This window comes from Notechis scutatus, chromosome 7, assembly GCF_049901735.1.
Source record: "Notechis scutatus isolate UNSWTSFEM ecotype Mainland chromosome 7, rNotScu1.2, whole genome shotgun sequence".
Lineage (NCBI taxonomy): Eukaryota > Metazoa > Chordata > Lepidosauria > Squamata > Elapidae > Notechis > Notechis scutatus.
This window is the reverse complement of record NC_142015.1, coordinates 14950281-14974479: the sequence shown is the minus strand read 5'-3', so window position 1 is coordinate 14974479 and position 24199 is coordinate 14950281. Positions and strand designations below refer to the sequence as shown.

The 24199-nt window shown below is 41.8% G+C and overlaps 1 protein-coding gene across 1 annotated transcript in view; it reads right to left on the bottom strand.

The window, feature by feature from the left end:
* Positions 1-23547, bottom strand: part of TCF7L1 (transcription factor 7 like 1) — a 75704-nt gene extending 52157 nt beyond the window's left edge. Inside the window, exons 1-3 of the mRNA XM_026671400.2 lie at positions 22761-23547; positions 22523-22586; positions 19836-19966 (exon numbers count right to left, since the gene is read on the bottom strand). Of these exons, the coding sequence (XP_026527185.2) occupies positions 19836-19901 (66 nt within the window). The 5' untranslated portion in view covers positions 19902-19966; positions 22523-22586; positions 22761-23547. The remainder of the gene's footprint in view (positions 1-19835; positions 19967-22522; positions 22587-22760) is intronic.
* Positions 23548-24199: the final 652 nt, after the last annotated feature.

Genomic DNA, 24199 nt, shown 5'->3' with positions numbered 1-24199 from the left:
TGTCCTACGGGAGGGGCGCCGTCTGGTCTGAAGTCCCGTCGGGTTCTCTAAAAACCTTCTGTAGAACTCTCCTGCCAAAGGATGCCTCAGCAGAGGCATACGTGTCAATCTTGTAGTGCCTGATAAAGGGTGACGGAGAGGCCCACATTGCTGCCCGGCAGATTTCGTTTATTGGAGCCTGGGTAGCCCAGGCAGCCGAAGTTGCCGCACTCCTGGTAGAGTGAGCCGTGATACCCCTGGGAACCTGGAGGGCCTGTGACTGGTATGATCTGGCAATGGCCGCCCTTATCCAACGGCCTATGGTGGTTGGTGGAACCTTGAGCCCCTGTGTCTTAGGTTGAAAGGAGATAAACAAGGCCTCTGACTTTCGAAAGGCCTCTGGGCGTTTGATGTAAACATGCAAGGCACGCCTCACATCCAGAGTGTGCCAGTGCCTCTCCCTTTCCTGAGATGGCCTGGGGCAAAAATTAGGGAGGATAAGCTCCTGAGCCCTGTGGAAAACCGAATTGACTTTGGGCAAAAAGGAAGGGTCAGGCCAGAGGACCACTCGATCAGTGTGAAAAACACAAAGGATAGTGCAGCAATCTCCGATATTCTACGGCCTGATGTGATCGCTACAAGGAAGACTACCTTGTATGATAGACACTGAAGGGAAACCTCCCCTAAGGGTTCGAAGGGGGGTTTTGTGAGTGAGGTAAGGACCCTGTTAAGGTCCCAGGTTGGGTACCGGTGGAGGGTCGGAGGGTGTAAATTTGTGGCCCCCCTCAGAAAGGCTCAAATACAGGGATGATGAGAAAGGGAACCGGCCTCTTTACAGGAGATAACCATTGATAAGGCTGCTACCTGCTGTCTTAATGTATTAGGGGATAGCCCCTTCTGAGTCCCTCCTGCAGAAAATCTAGAATTTGGGCAATGGAAGGGGCAGCTGGGTCAATTTGAAGCTTGACACACCATTTACGGAAGATGGACCAAGTGGCGTCGTAGATTCTTATAGTTGAGGGCCGTCTGGCTGCTAGAATAGTGTCAATGACCCTGCTAGATAGGTTTTCCCTCTTCAAGCGGTCCCGCTCAACCTCCAGACAGCTAGTTGGAGCCATTGGGGGTTCGGGTGGAGAAGAGGTCCTTGAGACAGGGAGATCCTGTCTGCTGGGATCCTCCAGGGAGGGGCCACTGATAGGCTGCGGAGGTCCGCAAACCAAGGACGTCTGGGCCAGTAAGGTGCTACAAGAAGCAGTTCCGCTTTCTCGTGAAGTATCCTTTGTATGACTCTGGGCACCAGCGCCGGGGGAATGCATAAAGTAGTCCCGTGGGCCACGGGCAACGTAAGGCGTTGTGGTTCTCCGCCCCCTGGGTTGGGAATCTTGAATAGAACCTTGGAAGTTGGGTGTTGAGGGGGGAGGCAAACAGGTCCACTACCGGTTGGCCGAAAATGGATGCCGCCTCCCTGAACAGTGATGGGTGGAGGCACCACTCCGACTGGTCTATGGTGGCCCTGCTCAACCAGTCTGCTTGGGTGTTTGATATTCCCGAGATGTAATCTGCCCTGAGGGAAAGGAGGTGGGACTCCGCCCAACAGCAGAGGCACTCGGCCTCCCTCATCAAGCGTAATGATTGTGTGCCCCCTTGTTTGTTGATGTGGGCTTTGGCGGTGATATTGTCTGTGAGGATGAGGATGTGGTGGCCGCGTACCTGAGGGAGGAAGCTGCGGAGGACCAGGTGGACGGTGTGAAGTTCCAGCCAGTTTATGTTGCATAGTTGTTCTGTCGCTGACCATCTGCCCTGTGATGTGAGGGACTGAACATGAGCGCCCCACCCGAACAGACTGGCGTCTGTGGTGTCGGTGACCCTTGGGGGCTCCTTGAGGAGGCAGCCCTTGTTGATGGGCGATTTGCTCCACCAAAGGAGGGACGTGAGGACCTTTGGTGGAACCCTGACCTTGAGTTTTGAATTGCTTGATCCGGTTCTTTGGTACGGGAGCAGGAACCACTGGAGGGATCTGGAGTGTAAACGAGCCCAGGGAACAATGGAGATACATAAAATCATTTTTCCCAGTAATTGAGATAGCTCCAGAAGGGAGACCCTCCTAAGCCGCCTGATGGTTCTAACTGATTTCTGGATGCTAAGAAGCCTATCCGACGATAGGAACACCTTCCCTTTCAGAGAGTCAATCACCGTCCCCAGGTGGGTTATTCTGGTGGAAGGGGATAACTGGCTTTTCTTCCAATTGATAAGGAACCCATGTTCCTGGAGAGTGGCTAGAGTCACCTGGGTATCCCTCACTGCTTGATCTTTAGAGTGGGATAGGATGAGGATGTCGTCCAGGTAATAGTGGAGGCGTACCGGGAAGGTTCTGAGGTGGGCAGCTAGCGCGGCTAGAACCTTGGTAAAGTTCTGGGGGCGGAGGCTAAACCAAATGGAAGTGCCACGTATTGGAAGTGGAGGTTATTGTAACAGAAACGTAGAAATTTGTAATGGGAAGGTCGGATTGCTATATGAAGGTATGCTTCCTTGAGGTCAATGGATGACAACCAGTCCCCCTGTCTAGTTCCCAATAGGATAGACTGCAATGTGTGCATCTTGAACTTACGGTATACCAGATAGCGGTTAAGCCGCTTTAAGTCCAGAATCGCTCTCCATCCCCCCGAGTGTTTTGGGACTACAAACAAGTGAGAGTAGAAGCCCTGCCCTCATTGAGACTGAGGGACAGGTTGGATGGCCCTTATGTCAATTAGGTGCTGGATGGCTGAGTCCATGAGGCTGCGCTTAGTGCGGTCCTTGGAGAGAGGGCATGGCATGAAGAAATCGGGGGGGGGGATTGAAATTCGAGGGCAAGGCCGAACCTGATGGTGTCCCTAACCCAGGCGTCAGAAGTAGAGGCATCCCACTGGTTGGCGAAAGCTTTAAGACGCCCGCCAATGGGAATTGGGTCATGTGGTCTATCTGGAGCGCCGGAAGGGCCGGCTACCAGATCCCCAAAAGGGCCTTTTGTAGTTACCGCCCCTTCTGTTTCTGTCAGAGGAGTCGGTCCTATCCTGGGGTTGACCCGACCCAAAGGAGGGGGGCCTTTGATACCTAGGGGAGAAGGAGGCCTGGTAGAAGGGCCGAAAGGGAGCTCTCCGAAAGGGCTGAAAGGGTCTGGGTTCTGATTTCCGGGTAAGGGATGGGAGAAATTTCTTCTTATTGCGACCTTCCACTAAGAGAGGATCCAAAGATGGTCCAAACAATTTGTTTCCCACTAGGGGTGCAGAAGCCAAGTTAACTTTGTTCTTGAGGTCTGCCTGCCAATGCTTGAGCCAGAGCAGACGGCGGGCAGTGACATGAGATGAAATAGCTCTGGTGGAAAATTTAACTGAGTGGAAGGTGGCGTCGGCCGAAAACTCGGCTGCGGCCGTAATCTTGGCTATGTCCTGATGGACTCTGAGATTGGAGACTGGGACATGCTGTTTGAGCTGGCGGAGCCAGCGAATGGATGATCGGGTAAAGAAAGAGGCGGCCGTGGCCGATCTGATTGCCCAGGCATCCGACTGGTGGGCTCGGCGCAAGGCCAGCTCGGCCCGCTTCTCCTCCGGCCTCAAGGGGGTCACTGAGGGTGGAGGAGGAGGCAAGGCCCACGATGGGCTCATCAACCTCCGGAGCGCCCAATAAATTCTGGGTCCAGGTTGAATTTTTTTTTGTCGTGGGCTGAAGGGGCAGGGGGGGCCGCTGAAGAGGCCAACTGGTTAACCACCAGGTCAGAAAAGATGGGAGGAGCTGGGATGACTTCGGCCTCCACTACGGGTTGTTTGAAAATGGAGTCCTCTTGGCCTTCCGGAGCAAGAGGAGTAGAATCGGAGGAGGCCTGAGTATTTAGGCCCGAAATATTCCTAGCCTTAAAAGGGAGGGATTTGAATAATTGGGGCTTGAATAGCCCCACAAAGGCTGGTTGGTCGGGAGTGAGACCCTCGTCCTCGGATATCTCCGCTTCTAATGAGTCCACCTCAGAAAGGGGTTCGCTATATTGTAAGGACCCCAAGTCAAACTCCTCCTCATCTTGCCTTATTAGATCTAAGTCCCCTTCCTCCTCCTCCTCCTCCCTTACTGAAAGGGGAACTTCCCCCTGATGGGGTACTTGTTCCTGGAGAGGTTCCGATCTGGGCAGGGATCTTACTGACTGAGATTCATACTCAGGGGCCATCGGATGGAGACCGGGTCTGGCCATCTGCTGGAGTCCTTCTGCGATCCCTTGGCGGATAGCCAACTCCATCCAGGATCTCAATTGCTCTGGAACCTCCTGTATGAGTGGTTCCTCTTGGCGCAGACCGGCGGCTGTGGGGGTGAAGGTAGCTTCTGGTGCCCGTCTAGCCGGTGTTCCAGGAGCCTGGTGACCCTGCGAGGGTGACCTGCGCCTGGATAAGGAGGAATAGACTAGAGGGGGGGGGGTTGGGTAGAGGGAGTGGAGGGTGGTAGAACCGGAGGCACTGAGCCTGACTGTCTGGTGCATCTATCAATTTCCTTTTCCAGCGCCTTGTGGCGTCTTAAGGCATCCCTCTGAGAGGCTTTGGAGGTCTCCTTAGCCTGTCTGCGCAGATGGATTTGGTTGGATTTGGCCTTCAACGAAGGACCTCTGGAAGGATTGCCCTCTGCCATTTCAAAAGGTAAGTGAACAATATAAGAATTAATGCGAGGCGGTTGGCACGCCTAGGGGTCGACCTACAACAAGGCCGGGTGCCCTAAAGAAAAATTCACGCCCCCCCAATTGAATGCTTTTTTTTGTTTAAAATAAAATGCAAACAAATGGGTCCAATCAGCCGAATGAACACCAGAGGCCTGATGAGGTGGAGAAGTAGGCCTTCAGCAACTGCCTGCCCAGGCGGAACTGGCCGAGTTGTGCCAGCTGAGAGAAGCTGCAGGATCAGCCAACAATAGGAATTCAAAGAATCAGCCTCAGAAATGGAAAGCTGGATAACGAAAAGGAAAAACAAGGCTCTGAGCAGGCCTACGGGTCCTGCTCCTTGAGCGAATTCGCAGCGCAGCTCTTCAGGTTGAAAATTCAAAATGGCGCCGGAGCACGAGGCGGCGCTCAAAATGGCGTCCGCCTGCGATGTGCCAACTTCGGGGCCTCTCAGCCGCTGACGAAATTGCTCCCCGGGGACCAGGCAAGGTCCAAAGGAACGGGAGAGCCGAAGGGAAGAGAAAAAAACTCTTCCGATGGCAAAAAACAGCACTTGGTGGGGGGAGGGTAAACGGAACGAATTAAAGCAAGCCGCTGTTAAGGAAACGATACAAGCGAGCGGCAAGGGAAAAAGGCAAGCGGCAGGGGAGTTTGGTTATGGGGGGGGGGCAGCGTGAAGGCCCAGCTGGTCCTCCCCTTTGCCACCCTCTCGGGCGAGAAAAAAACACCTCCCTGGGGTGATTAGCAAATAAAAACCAAATGCGCAGGGCTAAGGAGGTTAAAGAAGAAAATACGACCTGAAACAGAATGAAGGAAATGAATCAGAATCAAACTTTCTTGGAACGGCCAAGGAGCTCTTCGAATTACTGCCTGTCTCGCACGAGGCTGAGCATAAACTGGGGAACGCTACGCTGGAGTCACGTGGAGGAGGAGGAGCGTTCCTCAAAATTAAGCTCAGCCTACCAGTGCAGAGACTGAAGCACTACCCACTCTGGATGCTCCGAGCAGCTCTAAGGAGAAAGAGGGAGTTTCAGGCATGACTAAATTAATAACTTCCAGTGTCATGGTGACATCATACATACTGGACTTGGAAGCATGCAGTTTATAGTCAACTTTGCCATACAGAGTAACTTTTAAACTAGATTTAATTCTATTAATGAAACCCCTGGGATACCTACTTTTCTAGTATGAATTTTCTACTTTGGAGGCAAAGAGTATTAACCTAATACCACCATTTAAAATAATAATTCCTTTTAATTATTTCTACCAACATGACATAAATTATCTAAAAATCAAATAATTCATAATTATCAACAGGAGCCTTCCCAGGCACTAGGGAAGATAATAAATAAGAATATAGCAATAAATATATTCTAAAACTTCAGTTAAATCTTTCACTAGATAAAAACAAAATGTAATTCCACAGGGAGATTATAAAACAAATCCATTTTACAAGCTGCAGCTGAGAATAATGTGGAATATAATCCAATACATCTGAATGTTACCAGATTGAAGACTGAAATATATAACAATGGAATAAAAATGAGCTTCAATAATCTATTCACAATTAAACTGTGAGTTCTTGTTAGATTGTATAAGACGCTTGTACATTCTGACACATTTGTATCTTATATGTTAAAAATTATGAAAATAAGGCAACTCCCATTTTTATTTTTCATAATAGAACTAGCAAAATATTGATCAGCATTCCCACTAAATGCTACTGTTTGTTTTTTCATGCATCAATAGCCATTTCATGGATGACAAAGTTTCCTATTCCATCCCTAGCCCCCACTTTGCATATTACACACAAACCATTCCAACATTTAACTGTACAGAGAGCTACCTGCTTTGTCCAGTGCCTTTTCCAGGTGGTGGAAAAACTGTACCAACTCAAAGCTCCAGTAAATTTGTCAACTGTTCTTTGTTGTTTATCAGCTTTAAGAGCAAATGCTGCTGTCTGTAGCTCTACTGACTGCCCAGTGGTTTTTGTGAACAACTTTCAGCTCTTGTCCATCAATCTGAATGGCTCTATTCATTCCTATTCAGACACAGTATCTAGTTGGCTTGGGTAATGACAATCGGTTGGAAAAGCACTTGCCCAGGGAACAGAAATCCCACTGCTGAGATTTCCTTCAGAAATCTTTGCCTATTCCTCCATCTCTGTTAAGAAAATCCAAAAGGAAATGACAAGGAAAGAAAATGTGGAAGTGGAAGTAGTTGTTCCTGGAACTTTAAAAATTTTCTTATCAAAGTACAAGTCGCCTATATTCAATCAGCCACCTATGAGGCTATGTTTGAATGTTGCAACTATTTTTCCATTATAATGAAATACAGAAACTGTAGTTAAAAATTCTCATTTTCCTGGACTGCTACATAATTATTTACATACCAAAATCCTTAGGCATAAGCCATAAAAATGAAAGTTGGCTTTTAAAAGTCTTTTTAAACACAAAATGGTAAAAAAAACAATGTGAACACAAAATATCCTAGATCAATAATTCTCTCAAACCAGTCCGTTGGCATTCCACAGGCTTTAAGACAGCAGAGCTATGCTCAATGTGATTTCCTTTTCCAATTCTACCCATCTGAGCATCAGTCTCATCAATATAGTCTATGGGATAGATTTTTGGAAGCAAAAGCTGAAAAATAAATAATGTTGTGTTTTAAGCAAAGGATTCATTGGGAAATCTTAAATAATAACTTTATTTCTCTTCCTTTTTAACCATGTTTTCTACTGTTAGGCAAAAATGGAAGTAGCACAGGGTTTTGTTTCTCCAATGAGACTAAAAGTACCCTAGCTTTTCAGCTACAGCTACAGCAATGGTTTTAAGAATACAAATGAATAAAAATTACTTAACTAATTGATTAATGTTCTTCATACAAACAATGAACAATGCAAAGGCATTAATAAAACTACAACTACGAAATAAAATAGTGTTACATAGACCCAATAAAAAGCATTTCACCACAGGGCTTTAGTTTAGCCTCCAAACATTGCAATAATGCAATAACCACTATCTGTCCTGATGATGTGCCAATGTAACATAATTCCAGCAGACACCATCAGCTATTCATTAGGGATGTTTTAAATTTGGATTCCTGCTTCAAGCTGAGGATTAAATTGGATGGTATCAGTAGTCCTTCACCCTCTTATGATTCCAGAGCTTCTTAAGTGATGGCTAAGAAAACTAAATCAAGCCTTCAGAAAAAGAGCACAGCATTCTGACTTAACATTATTTTATTAAATAAAAAACTGAGTCAGAACTCAGAAACAATAATTATTCCACTATGGCCATTTAACTTGATGCATTTTTCATTACCAAGAACACCCATATTTGATAACTATTTTTTTCCAAGAACATAACTAGGACCATATAATCTGGGAAACTCATCTTATTAAGAGGTGCCTAAATCCTCCCTTTTTCCTGGTGAGCAGAGATTTTTCTACTTTCTTTACTCTCTTTTTGACTGCAGAAAATACCTTTTGCAGCAGCTGCAGCATTTTTTCCTTCTCTTCCTGACCAAGTCCTAATTCTCCACAACTCCTGCACACAGTTTTGCCCAGTCTCAGAAGGAGTTTCCCCCACAGTGAAGCCATAGGGGGGATTTCCCAAGAGCACCACTGACTGGCACAAGAGGCCATAGGGCATCAATTGAGGACCTGAGACAAGCTGTTCGTCTTTGTGGAGTTCTTCCTGGGATCCAGCCTGCTTTTCTATGTTGCACTCAGTACCATGGCCTTCCTGTGCAGCTTCCTCAACAGCTATAATGTATGATTTTAGGCCACAGAAAGTGACTTGAGATTCATGAATTTTGGATCCTGTTCTAAAGTGACCCAATAAAACATTGTTAATCATAACCAGGCTACCCTGATCTTTATATGAACTGATCTGAAAGATCTAGTATTCGTATTAACATAAGACACAGGAACTGTTGCATATTCGTTCCTTTCCTTGTGATCAGAATATTGTGAGAAGCACAGTGAATGATTTGTTTTTTACAGATCTTACATTTATCCCTGTGGAAGAGAAAACTGGCATACTATATTCCACTCCTCTGAAATGACTTTCATATATACTTGCTTTAAAATATTTCAAATTAATAATAAAAGAGCTGTCTGAATCCCAGGATAAACCGTTATACGTTCTAGTTCTTTCACTGCTTAGCAAAGTCAATCCAGGAGGGAAACAATAGTTTAGTGAAATAACTAAAACCAGCTGCACAGAATAGCATGCATGCATCACCCCTCAAATAAGGCCCCTTAAAATGAAATACAATGAAGGGTAGCCTGGAGCAATTTTGTTGCTCTAAGTTGGAATGGAACTGGGAAGAAACGTCTTGTAAATATTGTTTAGTCAAAAATTGAAGGTAAATGATTAGCCAACAACCATGATGGTACAGCAAACAAAAAAACAGGATGTTGAATAATAGGAAACATCTTTTAAAATCTTCTCCAAACTTCATCATTCTTCACAATTACCTGAAATTTTCACCTTCTTTATGTTTTCAAAGGTAGAATTGTTCAACAATTCTACAGTACATAAAAACTACACAATAAAATCTTTAAGTAAGCACTTCTTTACAAACACACACACACACATATCCCTGAATAGTCCTTTGAATCCTTTTAAATTAACACAATCTCTTTGTTATAATTTATTGGATTATTTGCATCACTTTCTCCAAATTTTAACTTGGTGTATGGTGCACAATTTCAACAGGCTAGCTTGGCCAGTCAAGATATTGAGCAGGAATAATTTAATATTGAAATTCTAGAAATTCATGTCCAATATTTTGTCAGAAATATGGATTGTCTTTCTTAAAAATGCAAATCTAAATTAGTAGTTAACAGAGCTGATAACTAATGCATTCTAGAATGGCATTTTGATTTGATTATTACAAGATATTTGTCCATATTATTCTGATGGTACATATTTTTTACAACTTGTAACAATTTTTAAACCAAGGAAATTTAGAAACTTGCTTTTTAAAAAGCCAACAGTGACAGCAAATTTAATGTATCCAACTCTCTATGCCACATGCCTAGATTAATGGAATTGTAATTAACATAGAATACTGAATTCCTAGAGGGGTATTTACATTAGTCTGTTACAGCAGAAGCAGCATGGTCTTGTGGCACCTTAAATACTAACATATTTATTATAGCATAAGCTTTAGTCCATTGAAAGCTTCTTTATAATAAATGTGTTAGTCTTTAAGATGCCACAAATTCAATTATTATTGAATTTCTAAGCTCCATCATTAAGCATTCTACTAAAATTTAAAACTGTCTGTGCCTTGATAGAGTTGCATCATATTTCCAGCCTACTCAAGCTACCTGCAACAAATGCAGCTTAACATCTACAAAATAAATGTTCAAATCTCTAGAAGACTGGCAGTGCTGCATTTAATTAAATGCGAAAAAGGTCAGCCAGAAGAAAAAGGTGTGCACCTCTAGGAATGCATATTGTGGATTAGTTACCCTAACAGCTACTCAATCTAGTTTCAACCTGTTCTCTTGAGAGCCAGATCTATATTGTTCCCAACTTAAGATAATAATAGGTGATTGCCCATGTTATTCATCACTTGGCAAATCCATGTTCATACTCAAAGAGCGAGTGTTCTGTTAACTTTACTGCTGCAAGATAAGCAGGCTTTAGTTGCTTTAGTTATGGGAGAACAAGGGAAAATACCCAAACAATGGGAAAGGATTTGGAGAGAATGTAACCTAGGTGTGTGAGTAACACAATATTTCCATACTGCCAAACACCTGGGCTCCTAAACACCGTACACTAGCCCTTCATCAGCAGCAACTGCTGTTTTTTTTTTCCTTTCAGAAATAGACCCTAAAGGAGGATTTTTGTATTAAGCTCTTCAACCAACAAAGGCACTTTTACCTGACAGTGATCGTATCACTGGATTTCTCGATTTCTTTTCAAAAGTCACGAAGTCATATATATATGCCAGGTTTGTATATGATCCCTTGTCAAATGCTGGATAAAAAGTTTTAAAAAATATTTTTTTGCTTTTAGGAAAGGACTAGGAAAATGTGTTCAACTAAACTAATCTCTTCACTGAGCCTCAATAAAATGCCTTACTTCCCTCCAAAGCCTTTCCAAAACAATGCTAGTCCATTAGTAAGCTATTTTTTGCTAGTATTTTCTACTTTCAATTAACCATCATTTTTCTATTGGACAAATACTGTACAATCAATTCCAGAGGGCTTCCAATGCCTTAAAACTGTGCCTGTCTGTAATTGTGATCTATATTCATCGCTCCCAGCACTGTTACAATCATAATAATTTTTTAAAATGTGAAAATTCATATTTATCAAAAGTAAACATTTTGATAGTAGATCAAGCACTTATCAAAGTAAGAAATAGATGACATTTTTGTTCCCCACCCAAATCAGATTCAATTCTAATTCTTAGGCCTACAGGGTAGTGGAGATGCAAGGATTTTGAATATTGCAGAGAGCAGATCTTAAAATAATGACAAATGATCCTATAACTTTTTCACATATATTTTAAATATTTCTAAAATTCTTTTTCATAAAGTTTCTCTATTATATGCAGTACATCTGAAAACAATGGAATGACACCAGAGCTGCCAACGTTTTTCTCAGTTACGGTACCTTAGTATTTAGGCCAAAACTGAATTAATTTTAGCTAGTAGACTGAGATTCCACAATGCCCCTTGAGTACATTGCAGTTCCCTGACCCAAGTTTGGGAACTGCACAAATATACTAAAACAAAAACAGCAACAACAAAAAATCCCCCGTTTCAAACATGCTATAGAAATGGCTATGTCTTACTACTTTTTCATTTCACCAGCCATCTTGAGCACTGAAAAGGGTTCACATAAAAAGAAAGGCTTTCTGATATAATTGGAAATTAAATGATTAGGTCCTATAAAAATAAGAACAATTCATGACTCAGAGATGAATTGGCAGGAAAACAGATATTGTTAATAAGATAACCTAATTTTGTCTTAACTAGTTTCCAAGTAATCTTCAAATGCATTCCTATGCAGAATATGCAAGCAACAGACTAATACAGAAGTCACCAGTATAATGGAAGAACAGTAGAATGCTATCATTTAGCAAACTTGAGTCCAATAGGTCCCACAAGACCGAGGAGCACAAGCCAATGCAAAACAGACTTTTCTAGCCTTGTAAGCCTCCTCAGTATGCCAATATTTTTTCAATGATCTAGATTGATTGTAAAGGTTATGCCCCTTCATCCAATTATTGACTATAAAGAAGCATTCCAAGATTACATCACTGAGTTCACTGGCATAGTAGCTTACAGTAAGGTATGTTTCCCTGCCATTCTCATCTAGTGATTTCATACAGATGAACCTTTCTTGGTCTGCTGTCCTCTGTCTGATGGGTTGTAATTCCCATGATACTCCAAGTTAGCCCAGCCCCTCTGTCTAAGAGACAAGCAACAGGACTATGTAAATTCTTTGGAAGAAGTGGTTTGGAACATGCTGCAGCATGTACAAAGCATTTCTTCTGCAACTGTTATCACAGTTACAACTTTTTCTAGGATCACATGGCCATCTTGGAAGCTGCTCACAGCTGTCTGTGCATGAATGTGCATGCACAGCCACTTTTGTGTGTGGGGGGGGGGGGACACAAAGGAAGTGGCTGTGCATGCACATACATGCACAGACAGCAGGGAGCTCTTTCAGGTATCTCTACATCCCTAATTCAAAAAAAGACCAAGCCAGCATTATTCCCTTTTACAATAAAATTATCTATGTGACAAATGTATATATATATGTGCGTATGTGTATGTACAGTATATGCACACATACACACTTTTACAATGCGCTGTAGCAATAGAAATTTAAATGGGGCAGAGCGTCAGACCTACTTGGGCAGAGGATACCATGTTTTAATGCCATAAAGTTATCCTTTTTGCCAGAAATATTAGGAACTTCACTCACTTCCTAGATCTGCAATTTTTACTGCATTCCCATTCAGATACTGCTAAGTTCACATCTTTTCCCTGCATCCATTTCTATTATCTCCCCGGTAAAGACTGTGCCAAATGATTTAATTGCACAGACTTCCAGCTATTCTATCAACTTCCTACTGAACATAACCCATTCTTTGCTTCCTTGCATAGTGGCTGCTCTTGGGCCAGGCCTCTTTTTCCCTATTACTTATGTACCTTTCCCCTACTTATTAGTAGAATCTTTGATCTCAGAAAGATTATAAAATGTCTCACTCTCTAGTAGCAGAAAGTAAAGTACATGGTCTGCAAAATACAGGAGGTAAAATAAAATACTGCAACCCTGTTTACCTATCGTATTTATTTCAATTATTGGACCAGTGAGTGATAGATAGCATAGGAGTTCAAGTATTCTATTAATAGAAGTTACCTTGTTGTCTACAAATGGTGTGATGGGTGGAGTGAGGAAGGAAGGAAGGAAGGAAGGAAGGAAGGAAGGAAGGAAGGAAGGAAGAAGAAAGAAAGAAAGAAAGAAAGAAAGAAAGAAAGAAAGAAAGGAAGGAAGGAAGGAAGGAAGGAAGGAAGGAAGGAAGAAAGAAAGAAAGAAAGAAAGAAAGAAAGAAAGAAAGAAAGAAAGAAAGAAAGAAAGAAAGAAAGAAAGAAAGGCACTACCATTCTGCATTTATTAGGTGAGAAAGCAGCTGCAACTCATCTCAGGAGTTTTTCTCCCCGCACAACATAGAACTTGGGGTTTATCTCATGCCTGAAGCAGTTACAGCAAGATTAAGAATGTAACAAAACAATAACTCTAAATAAGAAACAGACTTTTCATCAAGACAAAAAAAAGTGTCCCCAGAGACAAAGCATTCAGGCTTTCTATCTAACCTTTTAAAATTGCTCCCACAAGTTAACTAAAAAGATCTGAATGTATTAAAACAAAGCAGAAAGCAGCTCCTTAAGTAACTTAAAATATGTAACTTGTTTTTATATGATATACTGTTATCGCAAGTAGGAAAATGGCTGATGTGGTTTTGGGTATGAATATACACTGGTATTAACTGATCCTTTATGTAGAAGATTAAATGTTAATTATTTTACTCAGGAAAAAAAGGTGTAGTATGTTGGAAAATGTTCCCTAAAGTGAAATTTACCTGACTCAGAATTACTAACAGGATGCAGTTCAAGAGGGGTGACAATTCTAAAATGCTGAGATTAGACAGAAATCCTAAAGAATAGGAACCATTCTTCTAACATTACGGAAGCAGCAAAATCATAACTAAAGCAGTTATTGTTCAACAATGCTGTTTAAACCCAACTGAAGACTAAATTGAACAGTTTAACAATGAGCACAAGTACAGCCTAAGGGGAAAAAAAACCTGGAAAACTGCAGATTTTCTCCACAATATCTTACCATAATTTTGCCAACTGAATTTATTTTGCATGCCACACATTCCCTTGAGAACACAAGGGAAAAACCTGTGCTATCTTTCCTTGTAAATATAAGAGGATTCCATCAATTCAATTCTGTGAAGTAACTATATTTTCAGTATTAGAAAACTGCCAGAAATAATTTTATTTCCTAGCAACAAAAATGCATTATAATTTTCCAGTGTACAAAATGTATGTGGCTTTCAATAAAGTTTGTTTTCTGCTGCTTCAGGGGGTAGGTCCTAAAAGGAATTTCATTAAAACATTAGACAGCATGTTTTGAAAGTACAAATTCTTCAGCAGAGGAACAAACTGTATCGTTTATGCACTAAATCATAAAGTGTGACTTACAACGTTAAGTTAAAAACAAAATGATCAACTGGTTTAACATGAACACGAAACCAGGCTATTTCTATTTCCTATGGCATTACAAATTCAAGCTTCAGGAACTTGTAGTTAAAATCCTTTATAAACACTTACCTAGAAATAAGTCTCTGAATTAATTCTTAACATTCTAAAAGTAAACATTCATTTTACGAACATATACTCTACACAGATTTATAAATAGTACAATATAAAAGTATTAATTTTCATCCATTCCAGTGTCTGATTCAATATAACATGAGACAATTTTGGCTATCTCACTTTTAATAACAGTAGGGGAAACAGTACATCTTAATTCCTGATCAATTAAGATTTACAATGATAAACTATATTACAGCAACACTGTAAGAATTACTTGAAATTTCACTTTTAAAGAAAAAAAGAAGGGAAATGGTCCCCAAGTCTACAGCAAGAAATTTTGCAGAACAGAATTTTAGAACAATTAGATAATCTTTTTCATTTGCACTACCAAATTCAAGAAATTAGGAAGCAGTCCATGTGCATTGTTGCACATTAGGATTTGTTGCTCTCTGGCTATCCATTTTACTTCTAAAAGAAGAGTCATCTTCAATAGAAAGAAATGATCTAAATAAAAGACAGATTCAGAGAAAACAAGCCTGCTCTCACAAAATTAACTATAATCCAGGTGTAACAGACAAATCGAATAAAATGACTTCTAATGATCTCCATGTAAAAATAGCACAACTGCCATCAATTTATTGTAACAATCCTGCACGTGGTCTTCAAGAATCCATTCATCACTAATGCTACAAAATTCAATCAATTTAAACTGTTTTGATAAGCAAAATAGGACTCTTAACTGGGCAAATTTTTAGAAAATGGTTAATCTTCTTGTACAAACACTCAGGTAATGTTTGTTTTAAGATTATACTGGCTATGAAATGTCTGCATATAATTAAATTTCCAAGTAGGAGACTTAGGGCTTTCCAAGAAAACATTTCCTATCATTCATAACCTGGCATGGCCAATAGAGCTCTTAAAGTCCTACAAATCTAAAAGGGCCAGGATCACCATCAATCTAAATATAAAGAAAATGTATTTTCCTTTTTCACAAGAAAAATGCACTTTTACTTCTTCTGGAAGTTTAGTAAAACTTTATGTCATTACATCTATCTTTCAAATTTATGGATTAATCCAAAGGCAGTAAAGCCCCAAGACTGGTGATACTTGCTAAGGAAACTGATAAGATGTTCATGGACAACTCAAATGAGAATAATAGATTCACATGATAAGGAAGCAGGCAGGGAATCCCTAATGGCCACAAAACACAATGAGCTCCTGAGGGTTATGGCATCTGTAGAATTTGGAATTGGAGTTGGAACACTGGGGGGGCTGGCCTCTAGAGAATTCAATTTACTGTCTAACGCTTGGTCAATTTGCTTAATCACTTTTTAAAATGTCTGTGGGGACACACAATGTCAGCCCATTAACAGCTTTTAAATGGCTTAAGTCTCCTCTTAAATGAGAAAAGCAGAACAAACAAGAGATGGTTGCAAGATCTGTCTATGTCATAATTCTTTTATGTGTTTATTTTGCCAGTCAAAATTTAGAGTGATGTATTAAATCACTGCTAAGCTGTGATCCCAATTATTCTCTTAAAGAAAAAGGAAAAACAAAAATAATAGATTAATTTCCCTTTGAACTAATATGAACTAATATGACATTTTCTAGATGTTTACTGACAATATTTTTGGCTTTGTCATTTTTATTAACAAAAATTGGTAAGATCAATAAACTATTATTTCTCTATGTTTAACAATTCCTTATATAAATCAAACCAAACCAAATGGTATTCAGAAATCTTATACAACCAAAATGTACGCAAATATAAAGAAAAAAACCTGAAATCTTACATGCACTTCATGGGGAAATAACTGAACCACCTTTTACTTTTATCTAAAAGAAATTTCTTCAAAGTTGTTAATCAATTCAGTAACCAGTTAAAGGTACTAAGGAAACTGCTATTCTATATAACAAACTTGTGCCTCAGGCAGCAACTTAGACATTTGGATGTTATGTTCATTTTTAAGTTAAATATATTGAGATCAAGAGTATGTTTTTTAATTTATCAGTTGTTCACTTTAATCCATATGTAAAAACTTTAACCAGAGTTCAGATGGGCTAAAACACATATAATTGTTTGTTTCCCTTTCCAGAATTTTTCCTTCTATTCTAAGGGAAACTAGTAGCATAGGATTAAATCTATAGTTCTATAGCTTTATTAGAAGCTAGTTTTAATCAGACATTATAAACCTGCTTAAAGAGTGGAGTTCATATTTTGACTAAAAATCAACATTAGTAGTATTCAGATAAAACAATACAGTGTTTCTCAATCTCAACACTAACATGTGCTGAAGTTGAGAAGCACTAGAATTATCCCTATGGCTACTGCTATTAAAAAGAAAGAGGATGCTGCACAGCTTCATACAATCCTTGATTGGAAGGTAAATAAAAGGCTACTAAGTCCAATTCCTTGAACATTTCAGAATTCACTGTACCTTCTTCTTTACTTACTCTTTTACCACTTTCAGTGTCAAGGGATTCACTGTATCATCCCTGATCAATGACTGCCCATTTTTGAAGATCTCCAGGGAAGAGGAAGAAACCCCATTTGATAGCTCGTTCCATGATTATCAGCTCTTGAATACCTAGTTCTTTTAACCATTCTGCATACGACTTATTGTGCTTAAGAAGCTTATTTTATACTAGAATTGTAGTATAATAGCTTACTTTAGCTAAAGTCAACATATCTGAATCTTTATTAACAGCAATTTTATAATATAGCCATTAATTCTGGAGAAAATTAGGATGATAAAGGAATGCCTGCAAAGTACAGCGTGATCGTATTGTTTATTAGTCCCCCAAGGACACATGGAAGCTCTTTTGAAAGACCTGGTAGAAAGTTTGAAGTCACAATCTATAGTATCCGGATAGACCCTGGTTTCAACTATTATCTTATGCTTAACAGAAATCAAGGCTTTGGAGAATACACTTGACCTTAGGAAAACTTCCAGACCACAACAAGTCAAATTATGATTAAAAAAGTAAGACAGAGGACAATGTACATAATGAGTGCCTTGTAAACATACATCCATATGTAGCACTAAGTCATAATGGGATTTGTTTGCTTTGGCTTTAGCACAGGCCTACAAAACTCTGAACCAATAAGTGGCAACAAAAAAACATTTCACTGCTATCTAGCAATAACCTGGATTTCTGTAACCCAGATCTAGTAGCTTACTTTAAACCCAGCAAAGTTGAAGTTTTATAGTTTTCCAACAATGAAGGAATCCAGCTGCGATTAGTAAATCCAGCTGCGATTAGTAAATCATGGCGGTAATATCTTAGAATGATATGCTTCAAAATGTATAACAATGATTATTAACAAACATTTATATTTAACATTTTGTTTGGATACTAATGTCATTACTGATCTTACTTCCACCAAAACAGGATGATAATACAATGTTTCCCATCTTAAATTAACTGCCAGGTAATAAAAATATTAAATAATACTATTCTATTGATATTATGATTACATTGATTACCCAGATAGATATTCCCAGATTCTTAGGACTCTACCCATTCACTAAGCACTAAAGCCTTATGTAAGTTCTGCTGAGAAACTTTCACAGTATACATAATACAAAAAGATACTTCGGGAAATCTGGAAGCAAAATATTAGCACAACTAGTATACCCCAACAGCTAGTAGTCAAAGACATGCTGGCTCTGATACTAGAAATAAAATACAACTATCATGAATGGTAATTGCTGATGAAGTTTTTTCTCCATGACTGCCTATTTCATCAAGCTATCTACAACCTAGGATCAATATCCTAGCCAATCACTTGCCATAAGCCACTCTTAAGCAGATTTTTCAAACCTGGCTTCCAAATATTATTACATTATATTACAGTTCCATCAACCACAGCCAGCAGAGTCAATAGCCTGGACTTCTTATAATTGCAGAAAATTCAGAAGTTGTAAGTAGTATACAAGTTTTATAAGGCTTGTGAACATTTAAGAAGCGAAACTATATCTCCAAATACTCTCAACAAAAGACTTATGTTAAAGGACAGTGTGAATAAGCAATGGTATTGAGTAGGCTGTCCTTGAAGGTAAACTGAGCAGGTGAATTTCAGAGCTAGGCTGCCAAAACTTGGTAAAGAACCCTCTGTACTACCTAATAAATATCTATTTTCTATTTATTTGGTGGATTTAAATGAGAGCCTATCTCACCTGCATGATAATGGACTGCTCACAATACTAAAAATATCTACAAAAAACATAAAACTCATAGCAGTCAGAAATTTTGCAAAGCCACAAGCCAACATTCAACATAATCAAGAAAAAGGCTCCTACCCACACTTGGGAATCCCAGACTCAAGCACAAAGCCTCTCCTCAGAGCCTTGTGGAAGACTGGACAGGAGCTATCTGATCTCTAGAGCAGGGGTCTCCAACCTTGGTAACTTTAAGCCTGGCGGACTTTAACTCCCAGAATTCCCCAGCCTGGGGAATTCTGGGAGTTGAAGTCCGCTTGGCTTAAGGTTGCCAAGGTTGGAGACCCCTGCTCTAGAGGGATTGTATTCCAGAGGGCAGATGTCAGGATATAATAGATCTTCCTTGAAGTTTCTAATGAAAAGCATTGGAAAATATAGAGTAGCATGTTTGATAAGTGATAAAGTTTCCTTTTATTTTATCTATACTATATTAGTGCAGATCTAATGTCTCTACCTTTCCTGTATACATGTTCCTAACTGGCAAATTAAAAATATTATGCTATAGTTATTTTTTTCATCAATAGCAAAGGTAGTCTTCTCTTAAATCCAACTCTGTCATCTAGAGTCATCCTTTTTTTCCTAGCAGAATTCTATTCAGAATTTTTTTATTCATTAAATATATTTTATTCCACTTTGTATTATAGAAAAACCTGGAGCATCTTTCCAAAATAAACAAACAGTTCACTGAAAATGTGAATAAACATGATATAAACCTTAAATTTACTGAACAATTTTCAGTAGATGTGGACTTTTTGTTCTGAACTGTGGAATAGGTGGGCCAAAATGAGACAAAATCCTATGAAAACATTTATCTTCAGTGTATCCAATGTAGTGAAAAAATTCAATGTTATAAATTAAGCTGTAAATCTGGCAGAGAAGTGTAGAAGAGACTGCCTATCTTCAGACTCCTTATCTAAAAGGGTTCTATTACTAACACTTCCAGCTTTAAAAGATTGACTGCTTATTATACTGAGATACCAAAGGTAAAGCAACACCCTTCAGTGGGGCTAAAGGGCATATAAAACCCATTCCATCCAAATCGAATTCCCATTCAAAAAGGAAGAAAAAAATTAATTATACATATTGCAAAACAAAGTACTTACTGTTCGAGCACCACTTGGAGATAAGGTTCCACTAGGAAGGTAAGGGCTTCCCAGCTCTGGGATCATCAAGAAAGGATAACTTGGATAAGGAGTCCCTTTAAAAAAACCTCCATCCTGCTGTCTTCTAATTACTATGGAAGAAGGAAGATATTAAGTTATAAACATTGAGAGTAAAACCCCCTGACAAATGGCAAAACCACCAACTTAAACTTGTATGAATTACATAAATTAAAGTTTTAACTCCAAGAATTATACAAGATTAGACTCAAAAAAAAAAAAAAACTAGCTCCAATCACAAAGCAGAGAAGAATTAGCATTGAAGCAAAAAGTACTAAACAAGATGAAATTGTATTTATTCCATTTTGTTATCTAGTACTTATGTCTTGAAACAAATTTGAAACAACAGAAATCACTGTACTTCTAATTAAAGCATTTAACTATCTGATCTTTATCTCATAGTTCAATGATATTTATCCCCAAGAAAATATAACATCACAAGTTTCATTCAAATGCTTTAAGTCAAAATGTGACACTTATCCTCCATTTTTCCCCCATACAAAATATCAAACTATAATTTGCTTAACTATAATTTGCTCAATAAATCACATGAAAAGATTCAGTTAAATCAAAAATTTTAAAAAATGTCTCATCATGTGGACCCTATAGCAATTTAATACTTAATGTCCAGGATAGCGTGGTCAATCTTCAGAGTTGTGCAAACCCTTAGAAAACAGATCCTCACTCTTTTAGGTCATAATGTTAAGCACCTTTGTTACATAAATGTAGGCTTGCTATGATAAATATGTATTGCGAAGTAATGAACTTTTATAAAAAGATATTTTTCCTCCTTATGGGCCATTCATTAGTACAAACTGCAGAGTTGCAAACTTCCCAAAGTTTGTCCTTGGGACAAAAGTTGAGGAAACTTATGCAGCTCTGTCAGTGAGCTAGATATTTATGCAATCATTCTTAATGTCTGCACTCACACCAAGGTACCACTGGATCATTTATCAAGATTAACTGCAGTCCAAAATTCTACACAAATAATAACATTATTTGTAACTTTTATTTCACCTACTGTATGCTGTTAATATAAGGGAAGACAAGAGTTGTTACCCCTCCCTCAAATGTGCAAAAAACAAACTCAGGGAGGAATCCACCTAATATTATGTTAATAGTACACTTACCCCGTAAGTATCATCAAACAATTCTCCCTGAACCAAGCAAGGCTTATTTCTGAGTAAACACTTTACATGTTTTAAACTGCACACAGCAATTTCTATATTTAGAAATAAACTGTATTAATTTTAATGTTTTGAATAAATGTATTCATAAAATGGATACTTTGGAATGGATCATTAAGGAATTTATAGTCTTTACTTTTTAAGGTATGTGAACAATTAGAAACTCATTAGTGGGTGAATTCTGACTTCTCCATTCAAAGTTCTGTGATGCATTTATTAAAAATTTGGGCTAAAGCCTACTACTGACTTTGAAACAATTCCAATGCAGGCCAAGGGGACTTATTCCCTTGTCAAGCAGCAATTCTATACATTCATATGAACTGAAGGAAACATTTCTGCATAAACATGCACAGCATTAAAACTATTCCCCTCACTGAACCTAAACTTCTTCATTCAGAAGTAAAATGGTACCTCTTGTTTGAGAACACCACATTCAAAATGTATTCCTTTTTTAAAGAGCCACACATCCCCATATGCTTTGTTTACTCAAACTAAATCTTGTACCTTCAAGTCCTGGGAGATATCCTCAACCCTGCAAATTTAACACTTATAAGCACAATTGCTGCTGCTAATATAGGAGAATATTTCTAGCTCTGGTTGAAATAAAAGCTCCTTGGTGCTGTCTGAGTTTGCCTGGGTTTGTTTTTTTTTGCAGAGGTTTCATTACCCAAAGTAGGTAATACCATCAGTACTACTGATGTTGCCCTAGTTTGAGTTACTAGCATTGATGGTCACTAGAACTCATGTTACCTAGTTTGGATAATGAAGCGTGTGCAAAAAAAACAAGCAAGCTCAAGAGAGCACCTAGGACCCCTCAGGATAGCTGCACCTCGATCTTCAAAGTTAGCAAGAGCAGAATCCCGTGCAATTAAGAGTCCGTCAAATCTGCGCGTTTCACTGCGACTCGGCTGCCATTGTAAACCCACTTATCCAAGGTTAATTTCCAGTTCCAGAAGCAAAAACTATTGTCAACCACCCTTTAGCCGGCTGGGATTACTGGGGGTGGGGGGGGGTGTCTATCTTTTGTGCGGAGGCAAGCAAGCAAAGGGGCAGGAGAGCCCACCGCGCTCCAGCCAAACAGCCTTTGCAAAGACGCCCAACTTCATTTGGGAACCAGTTCCCCTCCCCCTGCGCGGGGATTCCAAATCCGGATTAGGATTTCGCGCTCGGACCGGCGGCCGAGGAAACTCCCAGCCGGGGCCCTTTTCAGAAGAGGATTCCCAGAGCAACCGGGTCGGGATCAGGGCCCAACTAGGGGAAGGCAATCCGGAGGAGATCGGGAGGGGCGGCCCGGGGAAGCTCCTCCTCGTCCCAGAAAACGACGGAAGAGCACGGAGGAAAGAAGCGCAGGTCGTCGTCGTCTTCTTCGTCGTCGTCGCCGCCGCCCGCCCCACCTCCCCGCCCGTCCCCCGCAGTTCGCAGGACGGCTCCAAGGCTCGCTACCTTCGGCTGCAGAGTCCCGCGGCTTCTGGAAACTTTCCCGCGGCGGCTGAGGCGGCCTCTCCGACTGAGGGGGGGAAGAGGAGGGTCGGGGGAGACACAAAGAAAGGGGTTGAGACGACGCGGCCAAAAGCGCCCCCGGCGAATCTCACCCCCCATCAACCCCTCCCCATTTCCGCCCCTCCCCGGCCGCCCCGCGCGCCCCTCCCCGCCGCCGCCGCCGCCGCCCTCCCGCTTTTACCTCAGAATCGGAGCCGGAGGCGCTGCCGCCGCGGTTCTCGGACTCGTGGACGAGCGAGGACTTGAGCTCGTCCAGGTCGCCATGAGCCGAGCCGCGCCCCCGGCGCCCTTGTCCTGCTCGTCGCCCTCGTCCTGGAAAGCGATGAGCTCGTCCGGGGCGCCCAGATCGTCGCTGCTGCTGCTGCCGGCTCCGCTGCTGCTACTGCCGCCGCCGCCCGCTCCTCCTCCTCCACCGGCGGCGGCGGCGGCGGGCTGCAGCTGAGGCATGGTGCGGCGGGGTCCCGGTGCGGCGGGCGGCCGCTCCGCGCACCCCGCCTGCCTCAGCCCGGCCTCCCGCCTCAGCCCCGTCCCGCCGCCGCCGCCGCCGCCCCGACAAAGTTTTGACACTCGCGGGAAGGGAGGCGGAGGCGCCACGGAGCTTCCCTCCTGCGGCGTCGAGGAGCGCGGAGAGGCGGGAAAAGGCCAGGCGACGCCGGACAGGGAAGGCTGGGTGGCGGCGGCGGGAACTCGGGTGGAAGTCGCTCGCTCCGGCGGCCGGAGGGGTCCCCTGTTCAGCCCACCCGGGGAGGGTCGAGAATGCGAGCGAGGGGCCGGGAAGGAGGAGGAGGCGGAGGAGGAGCTCCCGCTGCAAATTGACACCCCGGGCGAGCAGGAGGAAGGGAGGAGGAGGAGGAGGAACGCCCCCCGCCAGACACCCCCTTCCGCTCCCCATCCCCCGCCGCCCCCACCCCTTTCTCCCGGGACCCCCCAGCACCGCGCCCCCCCTCGCTTTCCCCTGATGGGCGCGCTTTTCTTTCTCTCCCCCCACTTTTATTGTGATTTTAAAAGCGGGGCGGGGTGTGGGGGGGGGAGAGGCCGTTTTGGAGCGGGTTTTACTCCCGGCCTCTGCCTTTTTTTTTTCTTTTTCTTTTTTTCTTTTTCTTCCTCCTGGAAAGGAGAGGTGCAGAATCAAGGAATCGCTGGAAGCAAACAAGGGTGGGTGGAGGGGAGAAGAAGAGAGGCGGACTTCGTTGCAAAGGCTTGCCTGGCCAAATAAAAGCAAGGAATCCCGAAGGAGCCGCCTCTCGCTTCCCCACACCCACCCACCCCCCCTCCCGGATCCCTGATTGCCTAAACCTTTGCGGGCGGGTTTGCATTTCAATGGATGGGATAAAGGGGGAACTTTGCAGCCCGATCCCTGTGCAAGGTAACTTTGAGAAGTCAAACGGGGCGGGGGTGGGGGGAGCTGCAACCTAACCGTGTTTCCTTCCGATCTGGAGAGTTAAGTCCCGTGGAATTTGGAAGGGTTTGCTTCGCGACTGAGCGCGCTGAAGTTTGCATGGCGTGCCTGGTCTGAGAAAGTCTTCTCCAGATAACTCAGCGCCGCGTATGGAATAAGCTGCTTGACAGCCATGATGATAGGAGCGTTCAAAGCAAAATCCGGCTCAATTCAGCGGGAGC